The 20026-nt window shown below is 47.6% G+C and overlaps 1 protein-coding gene across 3 annotated transcripts in view; it reads right to left on the bottom strand.

The window, feature by feature from the left end:
* The window catches only part of LMO4 (LIM domain only 4), a 17735-nt gene extending 8707 nt beyond the window's left edge, over positions 1-9028 (bottom strand). Inside the window, exons 1-2 of one of the 3 annotated variants that reach the window (XM_089780495.1) lie at positions 8225-9028; positions 5488-5729 (exon numbers count right to left, since the gene is read on the bottom strand). In XM_089780495.1, the coding sequence (XP_089636621.1) occupies positions 5488-5723 (236 nt within the window). In that variant the 5' untranslated portion in view covers positions 5724-5729; positions 8225-9028. The remainder of the gene's footprint in view (positions 1-5487; positions 5730-8224) is intronic. The other 2 variants (XM_006120248.5, XM_006120247.5) reach the window with 2 other exon arrangements.
* Between the last annotated feature and the right edge of the window lie 10998 nt (positions 9029-20026).

Raw genomic sequence — 20026 nt, 5'->3', positions numbered from 1 at the left:
AGTCGTCCCCCACTCCTCCCCAGCACCAATTCTGCAGTGCTGTGAAGCGGCCTCTGGCCACTGCAGCCCGAGCGGCTGTTCTGCAGCCGCAGCCCATCTACAGGGGGTCCAAGCTCGGTGTAGACAGAGGCTGCTCCGCCTCCCACTGAGCAGCCTCTGTCCGAGGCGAGCCTTGGCCTGCCGCAGACAGAGGCTAGTCTCAAGCAGCAGCCTCTATCAGCGGGAGGTAATGGAGTTGGAGCAGTTTCTGTCTGCACGGAGCTCGGACTCCCTGTGGACCGAGGCTGCTGCCGTGGACCAGCCTCTGTCCACGGCCAGCCTGGGCTACAGTGGACAGAGGCTGCTTCACAGCAGCCTCCTCCCACTGCTACCCTCCCAGCAGCTGCCAGTGTCGATAGGGAGCCCAAACCCTGCTCCCCATCCCCTGTGAATAGGAGCTGCTGCCACTCCATGCTGCTGCCTCTGTTTCAGAGGCGGCAACAGCATGGGGCAGCAGGCATCCAGTCTGTGCAAGGAGCTGTTTTTTCACTAGCTCCCGCCTTCCACCCCATGCTGCTGCCTTGATACAGAGGCAACAGCGTGAAGTAGTAGGGGGCTTCCTGGGAGTGGGATAGGGAGTGCATTGGCTGCTGGCCCACCCCCAGGGACTATCAAATAGTTGTGTAAAAGTTAAGATTTCACGCGGTTACATGGCTATTCAATTACACTATATCCAACATCCCTAATTTTAATAATCAGCGTGGTCAAACGGTAATCGAGCAGCTTTTCACACGTCGTACTCTTTCCCCATCATATTTCTAGAATACAACATTTCCAAGAATCGCAGCTGAAATCATAAGATTTACTAAGATTCAGAACAATTACTTCCAAAGCTAGAACATTATTACTAAGTCTGTCCTGTGCTTGTCCATTATTTAATGAGAGAATGTAGCATATGTTGCCTTTGCCATTGATAAAGCTGCTACAAAACAGGAGAACTCTTAACAGAAAAGAGGTTTATTGCCCGAGAAGTTCTATTCCTTTTTTCCAAGGACCAAGTCCACTATTGTAACTGTGCTTTTACTGAAAAGTTGTTTTTACATGGTTTCTTCTGCAAGGCTGGAGAGCTAATTATCTAACCAGGGGGACCATCCAGGACAGTGTTTGATTTAAAAGGCTCGAGGCTTTAGGTGCTCAATTAAGTAGCTATCGGTCTCAGACTGGACTCTAATGGGCTCTTTTCTCTTTAACTCCAGTAATGGGGAGAGATACCCCAGGTCAAGCTAATTAAAGCCAGGGGACTCTAATTGCGATGACAGAATTGGTTTCAGTTTTCTCTTTGGGTCCTCAGTCCAAGAAGGTCGTTAATATTTCAACATTTGGGTAAGGCAATCAATCACAAACATCAAGAGGTTCCTTATATGTAGAAAAACCTTCCTTTTCCCTCACAGCATTATACCAACCTTCCTTAAATAAACTACCAACTAGTTCCAACATAGCCCCCAACTAGTTGTCAGAACTCTGAGAAGAGAGAACCTGGGGATAGTGGGAAACCCATTCGGTCCAGTTCTACATCTTACTATCCAAAATTCAATGCTGTCACTACAAGTGCTACTTAACTACACTAAAAAAAAAGTTAATAGATTGTTGTTTCTAAAACTATAGAGACAGGCAGATCTGAATGCTATCCTTCCCTTTTCTTACACAGCAGACTATACATTTGAACCCACAAATATTCAAGCCTTATCTGATAGAGAAAGGCACCTTCAAACTAGTGATCCATAAGCTACTGGCTTTCCAGCAGATTCCCTACATTTAATCTGCATTCTGCACCAGCTATGTTAAATGTAACAAAGAAAGGCAACACAGAAATTACGCCTGGAGCCAAGTCCATTAAAGGTACTTCAGAATAACTGGAGGCTGAGCACCTTAAAAGCACCAGAAGCTATTGATACTTAAGGGGGGCTGCGCATAATGGCAACTGCTGCATTAGAGAAGAGGGAGGTGAGGGGAGTGAGAAGAAATCAGCCAAATTACGCTTGGTTAATTCAGAGTAACAGATCTGCCCCCAAGTGAATTGGAGGCCTTGAATTAATTCTGTTATGACAAATCAAGATAAACGTTCCCCCTAAATTGCATGCGATTTAATTAATTTTTGAGATCCTGGGTTTTTTTCCTCTGCTAGCTAATAGTTCACATGCTCCTGTGCTGTCATTGTGCTTGAGTGGGCAGACTTCAAAGTGATATTAAATAACCAACTATTAGATTTACCTAGCACGTCCTATTGGAAAAGTGCCATTTAATTACCTAGCCTGTTCAATTAAAGGGACAGCATTCCCTGAATATAGCAGCTTGCTGTTGATTACCAGGGAAATGAACTCGTTGCCTGGCGGCTCCCTCTCCAGCCCCCCTCCCCCACTCCCCCCATAACCCGCACGGCAGACTGCGGCTGCGGCCAGCCACGTGAATGGCAATGAGGCGCGCCCCCCCCCTCCCCTGGAACCCAGCTCGAGCGCCTGCCCCTGCATGTCAGAGCGCAGCTCCACGGCAGAGGGGCGGCGGGCAGGTTTCCTCCAACTCTTCCTCCAAACCCGGCCTGGTAACTTGTCTGAACGGATCAGCTGCAGGGATTAACGCGGCCGGCCGGAGAAAGGAATGAGGGGCAGGGCGCAACACCTGGCAAAAGCTTCCCTCTTCCCTGCCTTGCTCCGTGTGTTCGTTCCTCGCCTACCTGGGGAGGAGACAAGCCACCTAGGCCTGGAGTGGGGACGGAAGGAGGGGAGCGAGGCACGAGATATTTTGGCAGGAGAGGATTTGCAGCGCTGCCACTTTAAGAGGCGCTTGGTTCATCTCCCTTTCCCTCCCTCCCCCCAGTTAGAGGCCAATTTTGTTAATTAAATGTTTTGTTTGCGACGCTGCTCTCATTCATTTCGGACACGTCATTCCGGGGAGATCTAAGCCAGGGACCAGATCTCATTAGATAAAACCTATCAGAACGAAGAGAAAATGGAGGAGACACTAATTAAAGCTTTTAATTGCGCGGATTCACTGCCACGCTGCTGCTTTATCTGGAATCTTAAGGGGAGGGGAAAGAGGGCTGCAATTCTCCAGCGTGCCCAAGGGTCTCCCTGAGGAGGAGGCTGTTTCCCCCAGCTCCTCAGCTCCTTCCCATGCTCACAGGCCTTCAATGCTGCAGCTCTTAGATCTGTGCGTGACCGCTTTCGAAAACCACAGCCCCTAACGTCAGACAGTTTAAAAGCCCCTTAATAAATCGGTCTGTGGCCCCTGCCCCAGGTTGGGAGCAGCCAGGCTCTTTCATGAGGCAGCTGCCGGGCTGATCAATCCTCTTTTCATTGTGATTCTCATCTAATTTTCCCTTGTGGCTCCAATTAAGGGTTGTGCCTATGGATTTGGCCTCAGATAAGGGAGTTGTTGCAAGTTACCTTCACAGCAGCTAGAGAGAGAGTCCCCCCTCATCCCCTGGAAACAACGTGCAAAACGCTGCCAGTCTAGAAGCATCCATTCAACACTCACACCTAGGGAGAAAAGTCAGTTGCACCAGCAAGCCTTGTGGTCCCACATGGAAGCCCAGGTAAATAAGGATCATGATTTTGGGCAAAGTGATCTCTAATACAAGACTTTCTGAACAAGTTTCAGCGAGCCCCCGTTAATTGAAATGTTAGTTTAGGAAATCAAATTACAACAGATCCAGACAGGAACTAGGGGATGGAACAAGGAGATCAATTCAAAACCCTCATCTGATAAAGACATATTATTCATAATTGCCTACATTAAAATAGCGGGTATTAAATAATGGCCACACAAAACTGGAGGAGATTCCAATAAGTACGCCTGAACTTGCCTTGGGGACACAAGGGATGCATCTTCTCTTTTTAATTAGCTGTAATCAGAAGTGAAGGTTTGTTTGATGGCCTTGGTTGAGAGATGAATCTGCACCATTCAGTGCATCTGAATGGTAAGTGTCAATTTTTCCACTTCAAACAAGCCTCTTTTCTTAACACAGTTCTGCTCTATTTAATTACAATTCTGTCAGGCTTATGCTGTGGCATCGCAAGAGGGCCAGAAAACATCATTATAAACCTGCATGTGCTGATTTCCTAACATTTGCTCACAAAAAAGTGAAGTTAATCCCTCAAATATCTATAGCTATATTTCTTCTATTTAGCTCAATGAGGATGCAGACCTATAATAGACCAGAGGTTGCATCATCAGGTTAACTAAGCTCCCTTCTGGTCAATTCTTTTAAGTTAATGATAGTCCCACAAATTCAGTACAATGTCGCATTCAGATCTCTCAGTTTCCAATGCAAGTGTTTCATTGGAAACAAGCTTGAAATATCTACAGCCAACTGATTCACATGTAGGGGAGGAGAACTTTTCAGCCTTTATGAAAAGGTAAACCTGGAGTATCTCTTAAGACATTTACAGTAAATTACGTCAAAGGCATTTAAACAGAACAATTGTCTTAACTAGGAATTTCTTTTAGGCCAGAACATAGAGGCTTAGCTTTTTGTTTTTTTAATTACTGGATGTTGAAATAGAACCTCTCCTTAAAGCATTCATGTGCATCAGTCTATAAAAGCATTTACTCAAATTAAATGTGTAATCCTTCAAAATGCCTCCTTTTAAATTAATGAGTTTAAGGAGCTTGAGTTCACCTGAAAAGATCCTATAGGCACCTGACCTCCTGAGTTCTTTCCATTCACTGCATTGAAACTTGTTGGAAGGGATACTGTACTGCACTTCAACTGATAGAAGATTAATGGGGTTTTGTTCCCCAGTCACCCCCCAAATCTGAGGCACTCAAGCTATTTAAAATGAAGGCAATCACTTCTCTTAACTTCTCCCAGCTTTTTCTATATTGCAAGTTAGGAGAAATGTCGGTTCAAAGCCTCTCCATAACAATGTGAAGACAAACATTACCACTGTTTTTTTTGGCTATAAGTAGAATCTCTGGCCCTCCAACTGATGGTTAATCAGCTCTTTTACAAAGAACAGAGAATGACTCATTCTGTTTCCACTCAAAAGAGTTTAAAGGTGCTTATGTAAATATCATAATTAATCAGATACTAAAAGGCAGGCATTTCATTATTTAGCACCTCCACCACAGCCTTATTCAAATCTAGGATTTTAACATTTACCATTTAGAGATTCACACTACAACAAAGCAGATTAATTTGGCCTTTCTGATTGCTGTGTATTTTTAGTGAGAAGTTGTTTTGTGCTGAAGCACTTTAAAGTAACAGGGCCTGCAATCCCTTCTCTTTGCTGTGCATTCCAAACCGTGGCTGGAGAAAGAAACCAGAATTAGTCTCTCTCCTCTTAATGAAAGGCGATCTTACCTCCCACCCTTAGCCAATGACTGACCCAATATGTGAGAGAGACTGCAGCAGAGTGGCCTGACCTCTCTCCACTCTCCTGCATGCAGGTACAGAGTTGCTCCCCCCCCCCCCCCCCGTTGCCCTGCAGCCTGCTCGTTCTCTCTCACCTGATGTAGTCGTTTCTGCACAGGATCATACCGCTCTTGGTGTAGCAGGAGGTGCCGATGTCCCCCAGCTGGGCCTGGCAGCAGGAGCACTTCAGGCATCGGCTGTGCCAGTAGCTGTCCATGGCGTAGAGCAAGAAGCGATCCGCGATCTTCCCCCCGCAGCCTGCGCATCTTTTCCACGAGAGGGAGCCAGCGGTGACCGGGGGAGGCTGCGAGCTGCTGCCCGGGTTCACCATGGTCTGCTTAAGGAGAAGAGAAGGGGTGATGAGGAGGTGGTGAACTCCAGGCCAGGAGTCCATGCCCTTCCCGGGGCGGCAGGGAGAAGGGGGGAGGGGAGCACACTCGGTGACTTGTTTCAGGCTTTGTTCTGGATCCACGAGCGAGCCAGCCTGCCTCCCTCCCGACTTGTCACCGGGGGCCTCCGCTTTCCCGCTGCCACCCTGTCGGATGCACCGCAAAGGCACGTGCGCGCTGGGCAACACGCACAGCCCTTCGCACCCCGCCTGGCGTCCCAGGGGCCCGGCCCGACTGACGTGCAAAGGGGAGAGAGGGGAAGCGAAGAGCAAACTGGCCCGCAGCCATGCCGAAGCCATGTTCCCTGTGCAGGAAGAACAGCTGCAGTTCACAAGTTGGGAACCGTTCAGAGCGACTTTTCAAGTCGTGGCAATGCCGGCTCCACGACTGCCCCAGATCTCGTTTTTATTTAGGAGATTAGTGGAGTGTTTTCTAGGGGGAGAAAGGGAGATAGGACACTGGCCTGAATCAGAGATAATTGAACTTTAGAACTCCTATGCAAACACTCTCCACTTTTGTCTCGCTAATCTGCCCTCGCTAGCAATTTAAATGCTAAACCTTTGTTACGAAAAAAAAAAAAAGTTTGCTGATAATAGACAAGGACATTCAAAAGTTTGAGGGGTAGCCGTCTGTAAGTGAAAAAAACTTAACAGCGAATAGTCCTGTAGCGCCTTAGGGACTAACAAAAAAGGTAGATAGTAGCATGAGCTTTCGTGGATACAACCCACTTGTTCAGATGAATGGAGTAGAGGGGTCTAGGTTGCAAATAAACAGCAGATCAAGAGAGGGCAGAACATTCAGGTGCACCACACAGAGGCTGGAGCATGGCTGCCTCCAAAACTGCCAAAGTGCTTTTTCTCCCCCCCCCCCCCCACTTTCTAATAAATGCTTTTTTACAAGCAGGACAACTGGGAGATAATATAGGAATCAATTCATAAAGCTTATTCTAAACCGATTAATCTGTTGCCTCCAATCCAGAGTCCAATAAGCTCCTAGTGTTCCACTAGTCATTTATAGTATAAACAGATCAAGTTATTTACTGCCAATTAAGCAGCATGTTTTGTCTTTGTCCTTTGTAAACCGTATGTGCTCATACCAAGGCATCTGGCTATCTGCTAAAGCCATTCAGACGGATACCTCCAAAGGAGGGAGGGCGAACTTTTCCTGCCCACTGGCCCAAGTTTGCGATTGGGGAGCCAGAACTCACATTCCTTAAATAGGCCAATTTTAAGCACACATTTCCCCAGAAACAGTTCCTGAACTTCTGGCCAGTGACCGCACAATAAACCAGAAGAACTGCACCAATTAAGCTGTAACAAAAACCCTGAGACTTCGAAAAGAGAACCACTCTAAAAGCCATTAGCATTGCATTTATCTGAATGCATCATATACCTTTATGTAAATTGATTTCTGATGCATTTGCTCAAGGAATTGCCTTTTGTTAACAGTTTCTCTCCATAATCTAAACGAAGCTGCATTTCCCGCTTTGAGACTTTCAATCTTTTTTTAACGTTTTAAATCACTTCGGATTCCTTAAAAACCCAAGGCTCCAAGCTGCCTTTCCCCAGTCTCGTCGAACGGTAAATATATATTTTAAAAAGGAAACGTTACACTGAGAAAGGCATCCAGTAACCCCATTAAGCTAAAGCTCTTAAGGACAAGCAATACCTTAATGCTGATTAAATCTAAAAGAGATGAATCAAGAAGACTGACCAGAAAGTGACTCCCCTGATAACTAAGGACGGGCCCTCATCAAGTTTCATTTAGAGTTGGAGGGGGGGGGGGGGAAGCTTTTAACTTAAATAGGCTTACTCTAGTAATTACATAGCCAAGCAATTTAGGTCCTGGGATAAAGTCAGTGAAATAGAAAGCAGAGCTGGCAGCTAGAGGCAAAATAACCCTCCTTTTAACAACGTCTCTGGTGTTTTTTAATGGAGACCAAGGGAGGGACAAGCGCAGAGCTGGCAATTTGTAGTTTAAAAAAAATGGATGCTTAATTCATGTCTTGGTTTTAATTAGGTGATTCACCGGATTTCTCCTGGATTGAAACAAAAGGCTGGGGGTGAGGGGAGGAGGGCAGGCAGGGAATTGGAAAAGAGAGAATTAGGGAGCTCACTTTGATCTTTCCTGCCACTGTTTCAAAATAAGTGTTTACTACAAGGAGAGCGGGTGGCGGGTCCTCACGCCCCCCTTCTTCCCCTCAATTCACCATTCAGCCAGGCAAAAGCAGCCCGGAGCAGCAGCAGCAAGGAGCCTTTTTGTAAGCAGGGACAACTACACTGCTCCGGCCCCGCTACTGCTCCGCTCCCCAGAGCATACAGGCACCTCTCTTCCAAAGCCGACCGACTGAGTTGACTCGAAATTCGAGACCGGGGGGGAGAAGAGACAAGAAAGACAGCGCGCATGAAAAAAAAACCCAACACCCCACAACAAGCCTCCTTACCTGCTTTCCCTCTATATTGCAAGAGGCCGAGGAGCAGCGTCGCTCTGGTTTAGCGGGTGGTGTGTTGGGGAGGGGGGGCAAACACAATGCTCGCTGGCTGGGGCTCGCGACCGCCGGCACAGCCCCCACCCCAGTCAGCAGCAGCCCAGCTGGCAAATACAGAGTGCGGCAAAGTCCTTCCTTCAGCCCCCGCTTCCCGGGTGGGGAGCCGCGGCGCTCAGTCCCGGCCGCTGGGCTGCACGCACAGGGCGCCGCCGCTGCAATCGCTGGTAAGTTTGGCAATGTGGCTTCACTTTGTATCGCTCCCCCCGCCCGCGCGCTCACCCTCCACCCCTCTTCGCCGGGGCCGGCCGGCTTCGGAGCCTCCTGCAGCCGGGAGCCGCCCGCCCGCAGCCCGGGCAAGCGCCGCGGAGCCCAGTTCGCTGGCAACGGGAGAGGGGCCGGGGCGCGGAGCCGCTGCTGCTACCGCTGGGGTTCCGTGGTGGCGCGGGCAGGACTCGCAGGGAGGCCCCCTCTCCGTGCGCGTCTCTTTCCGCCGCCCATCCACATGTGTTACTGACAGAGCCAAATCCCAACTACACCCCGGCTCTGCTCCCACCGTCAGCCGCGCGCAGCCAATCCGCCCCCCGCTTGTTCAGGCGGAATAATAAAACCTGCCAATCCCCGCCGAGACAAAGGAATGAGCGAAGGCGAGAGGGGGGGAAGGGGCCGGCAGAGGAAGGAGGGAGTCAGGTGGGAAGCAGCAGGGAGAGCAGCAGCCTGGCTTAGAGAGGCTGTGCTTGGGGCTGCTGATCGGCGTCCCTGGGGGGATTGGAGAGCGTCCCCTGCCCTGGCTGACTGTGCTGCCCGCTGGAGGGGCGGGAGGGGGAAACCAGCCACTCACAATATCACTGCCCTTTCCCAGTGGGTGCTGGAACTAGGGATGCTGCAGCACCCCCTAGCTTCGAAAGAGTTTCTATTATATACAGGATTTACAGTTTGGCTCAGAGGCGCCCAGCACCCCTTCTGGAGCTTATTTGAAAGCATCATTTTTAATTGCACCCGAAATAGTTTGCCCCTCTGTAAGTGTCTCCATACCAGCCCTTTTATGGTCTGTACAACAAATGGCACACACTTCAAATGTCGGGCTTTCCTCTTACCTTGCATGGGGCTACACTTATAGCTGCACTGTTACAGGGATGGGTATATTGCTATTCTCGTTTAAGGGAAGCTGAGGGGGAGAGGATTACACATCACTAAAGACACAATCCTGCCTCCTTTGGCATCAAAGGCTGCAGGATCAAGTCTTAATCTAGTTTCTTGGGATACTTCAGAAATAAAAAGCAGGCACTTGGGCCCATATTCTATAAATGCACAGCTCCCTGTGAAAGATGTATGTCTGAGGCCAGAATTTGCCCCTTTGACAAGGAAAAGGTGGGGACAGGAGCTGTAAGCAAAGTAGCTCTCTAATTCTGCCAGGATGACCATATCAAGTAATTGATTTTTAAGTACTCCCTACTGAAATCAATGGGAAATTCTACTTAAAAATGAATGCCACTATATAAAAAAGTATTATTAATACTCCATAAAGGTTTAAAGGGAGAATATGTTCTACACTTGGCTGGCAGTTAACTGCACAGTGTGCCACTTGAAAGGTACTAGTGCTGCTCTAAAAAAAGAAACCCAAACAGTATGAAAGCCAATTAGAGGAACTAATATGCAGTAGTTATACACAGAATGGAAATATTAAAGATTAATTGCAAAGTTCTCAAGGCCTGAGCATAGCACACAATACAGGCAAATATGTGGGGAAACTCCAAGTAAAAATAGTAGTGAAAGAAGCTTTAAATAAAATAATGGTTTTCAACCAATATTCTGCAGACTCCAGGGGATCTGCAAACTATGTATAAGATTTCCAATGGGGCCTGCACTTCCATTTGAAATTTTTAGAGTTCTGCAAATGAAAAAAAGTTTGAAAACCACTGACATAATTTAATACAACATGATGGTGGAGGGGAAGGGGTCTATTCCTGCAAACTGCAATCACTGCAAGTAATGGGAGTCTAGGGATAACTTTTTGCACATTAATTTCTTATCTATAATATCACATAGGCTACATCTAGACTGGCATGATTTTCCGCAAATGCTTTTAACCGAAAAGTTTTCTGTTAAAAGCATTTGCGGAAAAGAGTGTCTAGATTGGCACGGACACTTTTCCGCAAAAGCACTTTTTGCGGAAAAGCGTCCATGCCAATCTAGATGCACTTTTCCGCAAAAAAGCCCCGATCGCCATTTTTGCGATCTGGGCTTTTTTGCGCAAAACAAATCTGAGCTGTCTACACTGGCCCTTTTGCGCAAAAGCTTTGCGCAAAAGGACTTTTGCCCGAACAGGAGCAGCATAGTATTTCCGCAAGAAGCACTGATTTCAGACAGTAGGAAGTCAGTGTTCTTGCGGAAATTCAAGCGGCCAGTGTAGACAGCTGGCAAGTTTTTCCGCAAAAGCAATTGCTTTTGCAGAAAAACTTGCCAGTTTAGACACAACCATAGTGTATGCCAATATGCTTTAAAGAGTTAAACATAGCTAAAAGTGTGAGATAAATAATCAGATATGTGGGATACATTTATTTAGCATAAAAAGATTATAATCTCAAATTCCTTGTTTAGGATTTGATGTAAATGTATGCTGGTCAGAATTAAATCTAGGTTTGTAATAAGGCACAATTAGTAGTAATATGTAAGGTCCTTATTTAAAAATATCCCAACAATAGAATGAAATGAACATTTAGTCATAAGTGTCCAGAGCCTCTCTCACCAGGTGATGAAGTTGGTTGCTTTGGACAGTAAAACATTTAGTAATGCCACAGTGTGTGACTAATCATGAGTTTTAGTAGCCATTCAGTTTCTGTTTAGCCCAGGGCAGTAAAAATCTTAGAGATATTTCTGTAAAACTAATTTAGAAGTGATACATTCATATATGTTTGTGAGAAGATTTTAGTCGGGGATATTTATGTGCAAATGGTGTATTTGTACTATTATGAAAACTATATTATCTCTTTGAAAGAGCAAAAAGTAAACATCACTGTAATCAAAATCCAGGTGTACTTTAACCACAGCGCCACCTGTGGGTGTCCTGTATTTTTGCATGTTGGCCTTAATTCTACAAAAAGACATTCTATTCCAGTTAGAATTTATTAATATACCAGATAGAAAAATGTTCGGATAAAAAAAAATCTATGGGAAAATAGTTATAAATATATAGATATAAAGTTATATTTTTATTATATAGCCATTAAATATTATACTTAAAATCAGAGGTATGATTTAAATGTAGAGAAACAGCCAATTTTTTTCTGTGAATTCCCACAGCATGTATACTTCAATTGACTGAGAGCTCATTGAAAGATAGCAACCTGAGTTGGAAAAGAACAAGTGCTGCTGTTAAAAATGGGAATATATTTCTTTATCATATCTGTGCAATTTATCATCTCCATATATATACACAAACATACTCTCCACCTATGTGTTTGTTATTTAAGTTCTTAGAAAGTGACAAGGTACATTACAGATATCTGACTGGCTAACAGCAGTACAAACAGAATCAAATCTAAAATTAAATACATTTTTAATTATCTAAATCGGTCAGGTCCTGAGGATTTCACCAAATTCATACTCTTAAGTATTCATGAGGAGGGTTTCTCATAATGAACAAGGTTTTTTTGTTTGTTTAAACCAAGAAAGCTCTGTTATTTGGCCTGATGAGTTTATCCGTCTTAAACATAATTTTTTTTATAGAGTGAGACACACTTAGGGCTGCCAGGTGTCCAGTTTTGAACCGGACAGTCTGGTATTTGAGCTTTCTGTCCGGGAAACAAATTGAGAAAATACCGGACATACCCCCGATCTCCTCCTGCCAGCCCTGCTCCTCCCAACCTCCTCCCAGCCAGCCCCATTCCCCTCCCAGCAGGTCCCCCTCTCTGATCTGAGATCAAGTGTGTTCGGTATTTTTTTGAAACCATCTGGTGACCCTAGAGACACTATCCCAAGCAGCTAAGACCTGTACCATTTAGGTATTTTCTAATTAACTAAGTTTTATTATTATAATGAGTATCAGTACGTAGTTGCGTACTGCCTGGCTGGTAGACACGCTCACACTGCGTGAGCGTGTCTACCAGCCAGGCAGTACGCAACTACACAGTAGAGAGGAGGGAGGCGGGACCGGGGTGGGATGGAATCCCTGGGGCTGGACTCGCTCGTGCACCCCACCGGGACCGTGCATGGGACGGGCAACGCCTCGGGATCTGCGTGTGCCTGGGCCAGCCCCACTCCCCACCGGCCGGTTCGCCGCCCTGGCCAGCCCCACTCCCCCCTCCTCCCTCCCAGCCAGCTCCACTCCCCGCCAGCCAGTTCCCCCACAGGCAGCGCCGCTCCCCCCAGCCCACCTCCTGGCCAGCCCTGCTTCCTGCCGGCTGGTTACCCCTCCTCCCAATCTCCCCCGGCCAGCCCAGCTTCCCCCAACCCTCTCCCAGGCAGCTCTGCTTCCTGTCGGCCAGATCCACCAGCTCCTTCCCCGCCCCCGATCTCCTCCTGCCAGCCCTGCTCCTCCCAACCTCCTCCCAGCCAGCCCTATTCCCCTCCCAGCAGGTCCCCCTCTCTGATCTGAGATCAAGTGTGTTCGGTATTTTTTTGAAACCATCTGGTGACCCTAGAGACACTATCCCAAGCAGCTAAGACCTGTACCATTTAGGTTTTTAAAGATGCTTCCTAAGCACTTGTTACAATACAGGCAGTCCCCGACTTACGCGGATCCGACTTACGTCGGATCCGCACTTACGAACGGAGCTTTCTCGCCCCGGAAGTCGGGGCGAGAAAGCCCCGTTCGTAAGCTGCTCCGGTGCCCCTGGTCTGCTGGAGACCGTCTCCAGCAGACCAGGGGCACCGGGCGGGTTCCCGCGCTTCTGAGGCTTTGCCAGAGCTTTGCTGCCGCTGCGGCTCTGCTCCCCGTGTCCCTGGTCTGCTGGGGGGGGGGCGCAGCTAGTGTGCTCCCCCCCCCCAGCAGACCAGGCTTTTGTTTTGGACTCTGGGGCAGAGCAGCTGGGGCGCTGCCGATTGGTCCTGCAGCGCCCGTGGGCACTACTGGACCAACCCGGCAGCACCCCAGCTGCTCTGCCCCAGGTCCTGATTCAGCCGCTGCTGGTCAGTTTCAGCAGCGGCTGAATCAGGACGTCTGGGGCAGAGCAGATGGGGTGCTGCTGGGTTGGTCCAGTAGCACCCCAGCTGCTCTGCCCCAGGCGTCCCCAAGTCAGCTTCTGCTGAAACTGACCAGCGCTGACTACAGGAAGCCCCAGGCAGAGTTGCTCTGCCCCGGGCTTCCTGGAATCAGCTGCTGATCAGTTTCAGCAGCAGCTGACTTGGGGACGCCTGGGGTTCTTAAGTTGATTCTGTATGTAAGTCAGAACTGGCGGTCAGTTTCAGCAGTGTCTGAATCTGGACGCCAGTTCCGACTTACATACAGATTCAACTTAAGAACAAACCTACAGTCCCTATCTTGTACGTAACCCGGGGACTGCCTGTATATTAAACTCTGATATTTTTTGTAATATTTTCACTTATTGTAATTCTTTAAAAAGCACCTTAACTAAGAGCATTTGGAAGAATATATTTTAATTTTTCTTCTGTGCAACATCTGCTGTTGCTGAACTGTCATCTTCGTTGCTATATTTTTTATTGTGTTACAATGTAATTAGTTGGTTCAACATACTCTTATTAGCTGAAGTATACCTATGGAAGTTAATATAGTTCTATGTACTTAGTAGTTTTCAACAATTGGCAAAAGTGTGACCATTGACTTCAGGTGAGTTGAATCCACCAGGTTTCAGTTGACCTGGCATGATTCACCCTACAAGACTCTTAATTGTGACCGAATAAATAATAAAAGTAACATAAAAGGAAAATCTGGCTGCTGCTAATGTGGCATTTTAAGAGTCAGGGAGAGAGACTCCTATAGGGTATGTCTACACTACAAAGTTAGTTCGAACTAACGGATGTTAGTTCGAACTAACTTTCATAGGCGCTACACTAGCGCTCCGTTAGTTCGAATTTAATTCGAACTAACGGAGCGCTTAGTTCGAACTAGGTAATCCTCATTCCACGAGGATTAAGCCTAGTTCGAACTAGCTAGTTCGAATTAAGGGGTGTGTAGCCCCTTAATTCGAACTAGTGGGAGGCTAGCCCTCCCCAGCTTTCCCTGGTGGCCACTCTGGCCAACACCGGGGAAACTCTACTGCCCCCCTCCCAGCCCCAGACCCCTTAAAGGGGCACGGGTTGACTACGGTGCCCATGTCAGGTGCAAGCCTGCCAGCACCCAGCCAGCAAACCCTGCACCTGGCACGGATCGAGCCACCCACCCGATGCCCCCCAGTCCTCCCCCTCTTCCCGGGACCAGGCTGGCGGCTCCCGGGAGCTTGCCCGGGACCGCAAGAGGCGGGCACCCGCCTGGGCTAGTGCGGACATCGTGGACCTCGTCCACAATCTCCACACTAGGCACAGGAAAGTGGCCGGCTTGGGCAGGAGAGCTGGCAGCCTGGCCACCCAGGAGCAGGTGTGCAAGAGAATCAAGGGGGTCCACTGAGACCCCCGACCCTGAGCCCTGAGCTTACAATGGCCGTCCTGGGTCAGACCAAAGGTCCATCTAGCCAGTAGCCTGTCTGCCAACAGCGGCCAACCCTAGGGACCCTGGAGGGGATGGACCAAAGACAGTGACCAAGCCATTTGTTTCGTGCCATCCCTCTCCAGCCTTCCACAAACCTTGGGCAGGGACACCACTCCTACCCCCTGGCTAATACCACTCCATGGACCCAACCTCCATGACTTGATCTCACTTCTCCGTAAACTTTGTTCTAGTTCTAGCCTTCACAGCCTCCTGCAGCAAGGAGTTCCATAGGTTGACACTTTGCTTTGTGAAGAACAACTTTCTGTTACTAGTTTGAAGCCTGCTACCCATTCCTTTCCTTTGGTGTCCTCTAGTCCTTCTTTATGGGGACTAATGAAGAACTTTTCTATATGCACCGTCTCCACCCAGCTCCTGCTTTTAGAGACCTCTATCCTGTCCCCCCTCCGTCTCCTCTTTTCTAAGCTGAAAAGTCCCAGTCTCTTTAGCCTCTCTTCATATGGGACCTGTTCCCAACGCCTGATCATTTTAGTTGCCCTCCCCTCTCCCAGCCTCTCTCTTCCCCTCTCCCACCTCCTTTTCCCAGTCTCCCCCAGTTTTGTTCAATAAAGACAGATTCCATTTTGGAATACACGTTATCTTTATTTTGTACATCAAGAAGAGGGGTTAGGGAAGGGTAAGTGAAAGGAGGTGAGGGAGGAATGGGGCACGAGCCCCCGATGGGGAGGACTGGGCTGGCTCTGCGGGCTTCTGGGGGTGGAAGCTCTCCTGCAGTCCCCCAATTGCCCCCTCTCCCCAGATGGCAGCCTGCGGCAAGTGCAGCCGGGCTCATGGCCGAGTGCTGTGATGTGCCCAGTGTGGGCACTCAGGGCACTCCAAGCCAGGACTGCTTTGCAAGCGGGGCACCCCTGAGAACTGTCTGTCCGGGGTGGGGGTCGGGACCCTTTAAGCACAGCCCTCGGCTAGCCTGAGACAGCATCTCCACGCTCTAAGTCCTCCTCTGATGCCCTGCCGGCACTGCTTCTGGCCATCCTTAACCCCGCTTCAGGGTCCTCTTAATGTGGACGCGCTAGTTCAAATTAGCAAAACGCTAATTCGAACTAGTTTTTAGTTCTAGATGCGTTAGTTCGAATTAGCGCTGTAGTGTAGACATACCCAGAGGCTACGTCTACACTGGCCCCTTTTCCGGAAGGGGCATGTAAATTTCACCAGTCGTAGTACGGAAATGCGCGGGGGATTTAAATATCCCCCGCGGCATTTAAATAAAAATGTCCGCCGCTTTTTTCCGGCTTTTAAAAAAGCCGGAAAAGAGCGTCTACACTGGCCCCGATCCTCCGGAAAAAGCGCCCTTTTCCGGAGGCTCTTATAAGCCTCTTATTTAAATCCCCCGCGCATTTCCGTACTACGACTGGTGAAATTTACATGCCCCTTCCGGAAAAGGGGCCAGTGTAGACGTAGCCAGAGTGGTTTGGATGAAAGCTGTTATCTGAATGGCTGAGAAGGGTTAAATTAAGGTTCATATGACTTCTATGCCCGTGAATTGTCCAGATAGTGCAGAATCCAGTGAGTGAGCCTCTCTTCTGGGTCAAACCCTAGCAGAATCTTGTGGACATTCAGTGGTCTTATTTCTTTTTTTCCCCTCTATGTTCCTGTATTACTGATGTGACCACTTCATGAAGAGATCCTCCTTGTTGCAGCCCTGCTATTCTCTGCCTCTTCCAATCTATTCTTTGTGGAGAAGCAACCCTAGAAGCAACTCTTGGATTGCCTCACTCTGAAGGCATCAGTAAAAATAAACTGCCATTTGCTATTTTGAAACAATATTACTTTGCAGTAATATATCCCCATCCATCCAAGGATCTCAATGAACTTTAAAACATCACTGAAGTAACCCTAGTAGGTTTTGAGATGGTATTGGTATTACTGTCCAACTTCTACCAATGGGAGAGAGAGAAAAAACTGAAAAGAGTACCACAGGGATGAAAAGAAAATCTTTCTGATTTCCAGCACCTTTCTCTAACCACTAGCCCATGCTATCTGCTCTCAATAGCAAGTTGTGTTATGTTTGGAAAATAAGTAGACATTTTACTCTTCAAGTCTTTAGTCACATAAGTAACATTACCCATAAGAATAGAGAAGCCCATGGAAATCAATCAGCGAGGACTATTCAAATAGGTAAGAGTTTACAAGATATGGCTCTCATATCACCATCATTGGCTCCACAGCTTGTTACAAAAATCAAGTAATACAAATTGCATGCATGCACGCACATACACACATTATATATACTGTATAAGAAGAGGTAGCTAGTTAATGCAATAACACATATGCCTTTAAAATGACATAGCTAGGAATAAAATTATTTGTAGTTATTTGCACTAAAGCCCAGACCCTCAAATATACTGAAATTGTAGCCAGTCATATATGTAAGAGCCAATTATAAGTTAATAAATAGGTTTTATATGTCTAAATCAAGGGCCTACAGGGCTTAGGGCTCTATGATAATGTAGTTAGCCAGGCTAAATCCTGGATGTAAAAATGGCAGTAATGCTGTGGGTAGTTACTGATTTTTAATCAGTTAGTTTGACCTGAAGTTACAAGGTAAGTATTACAGTAAACAAAAGTGGTACATGATGAAAAAAGGTAAAATGAGGTACTGAAAAAGTATTTTTTTCAAATCTTAGGGAAAGTTTAAAACAATGTTGAGCTTCACTGAAACTTACATGTACTCTATGCAGGTATACTATGACAAATAACTGATGCAAATGTTAATGAGTATAATGCAAGTGACTAATTGACCTATCAAAGATGGGGACCCCAATATTATCAAGGTGTGGAATTGCCTATAAGGAAAGAAAAAGTTGAAACCATCACTGAATGTGCACAAGGTATGTCAGGTGTTAGTGTAATGACTTGTAAAGTATGAATCCCCGCTAAAGGAAGGGGGACATGCCGGCCTGATGACCACACACTGATGGTCACACATATTCTGGGATTCCCTGGAGGAATGATACAGTATACATGATGTATACATGGGTTATCCATTTTGTGTTGTGTCTGTCTTCTTTGCTGTATTATAGTGTTTGTGATCCTGTTTGTTTTGCTAATAAAGTTTACAACATTACTTAGGGTTACCATACATCTGTTTTTTCCCAGACATGTACTCCTTTTCAGGCCTTAAATCTCTGTCTGGCCAGGTTTTTTAAATATCAAAAACTGTCCAGGATTTTGCCCTGCTCATTCTTTTTCAAACAAATTTCACCCCTGAATAGCTCTTCCGTCCCTACCCCGCTCCAGTCCCTGCCTGGCCCCACACACACCGGGCTGTAGAGACACAAACAGCTGGTCTCAGAGTTTGCTCCTTAGGGCGCGAGATGCAGGGGCTCCAGAGGAGAGCATGCGCAGTAGCCGTGACTGAGGCTGCTGCCCTTAGTCTGTGCATAGGCACCCCCCAGGCAGATGATGCGCAGTAGCTACAGCTGAGGCTGCTGCCCTGACTCTGCGCTCCACCCTAGGAGCAGCCAGACAGCTGCCTTATACATTTGTAAAGCAGGAAAAGGGACCAGCTGAAGGTGGGGTGGGGTGTCCAGTGAACTCGGGGATAGGGCATCAGCTTGTGGAGCACATAGTGGTGGGCTTCATCCCACCCAGGCAGTGGCTGGGCAGCCAACATCAGCCGGCACCACACACGCAGCTCCGCTCACTGCCTTCCCCAGGCACAGTTCAGCTGCGTCTGGGTGGGGCCCCAGCATCCTACAGAGGCAGTGTGTGACCAGGCAGCCCTGAATTGGGATGCAGGTGGGAGAGAGTGAGCTCCAGCCCCTGCCCCTGCAGCACTGCACAGTGTGGGAAGTTGCTAGCTCCTGCCCAAACTAGGTATTGCAGCCTACGCTGGGCCCAGCATCTCTGGAGCTTCCCCTGCCCAACCTGGGCATGAGGCTCCCAGGAGCTAAGGAATTAATGCCCTCTCCCCCCCTATAGGCTCTGTCCTCTGCTCCAGGAGGGTGTGGGGCTGCTCCATAGATGGGGTGGGGCATCAGGGCCCGGGCTGCTCCACAGGCCATAGGTGAGGGGTGAGCCCTGGACAAAGGGCTGGGCTGGGAAGTGACTCTGCTCTCTGGCCCTCTTCCCAGGCTCAGCGCTGCTCCCTGCGGGTGAGGCTGCGACTCCCATAGCTACTGTCCTGCCAGTGAATGTGCCGGGGGCACATGGATTGGGGGCAGAGTGGGGTGAAGGAGGATGTGGGAGAATGATGGGAGGGAACAGAGGTTGCACTGTGGGGGGATGGGGCACTGCAGGGGGATCGTGGGGTTGAGGGAATGAGGCTGGAAGCCAGAGCTGGGTTGTGTAAGAGCTGCAGGGTGCCCAGGCTGCAATAGGGCTGATTTTTGAGGCCTTAACTCTTGTTCTTATTTACTCAATGTAGATGACATATAGTACACAGTATATTATATACTCACATTGTATACTCACTGTTACTCGTATATGTTCAGGTTGTATTAATGTGTTATATGTGTGTGTGTGTGCGTGTGTGTGTGTGTGTGTGTGTGTTAAATAACACATTCATACAACATCAGTTGGTAGATACTGATACAGATACACTCCCTCTCAGGAGTGTCGTCTTTTCTGAAAGTTCAAATATGGTAACCCTATGTTACTAGTCATCAAAATACTATGTAATCGATTGTTTCTAGCATGCTCCTCTTTCTACTGATAACTTTACTGCTGTTCCTGACAGAGGCAGACCCTTTCAATCTCTTACACCAGGGCAACTCAACATGCAGCCCGCGGCCCCATTTGTTCGTGGCTCGCGATGCAATTTGGGTTTACGCAGGGTTCAACATGTGGCCTGTAGGTGGGAGCCAAAACAAAAAAGTAATCAATATAATGGTCTTCTGTTGATATGTGTTTTAGTAGTTAAATTCCTGGACTGTCATTGCTCATTAAAAGTGCTGTCATATGGGTGGAAATCAGGTAAATATTGCATTTTATTAATATCAGCAGAACTGACTTAAATGGGGCTTCTGTGTTGTGTAGTCTTGCCTTAATATTTGTATTCATGCCTGTCAGTGTGAAAGAAGCTATTTGCATATATTTGCATATATATCTGCATGTATATGCTACACCACTTAAGTTGCGACCCTTAGTATGTACTG

This window comes from Pelodiscus sinensis, chromosome 9 (genome assembly GCF_052426305.1).
Source record: "Pelodiscus sinensis isolate ZL-2025 chromosome 9, ASM5242630v1, whole genome shotgun sequence".
Taxonomy (NCBI): Eukaryota; Metazoa; Chordata; order Testudines; family Trionychidae; genus Pelodiscus; species Pelodiscus sinensis.
This window is presented reverse-complemented; position numbering and strand designations above follow the sequence as displayed.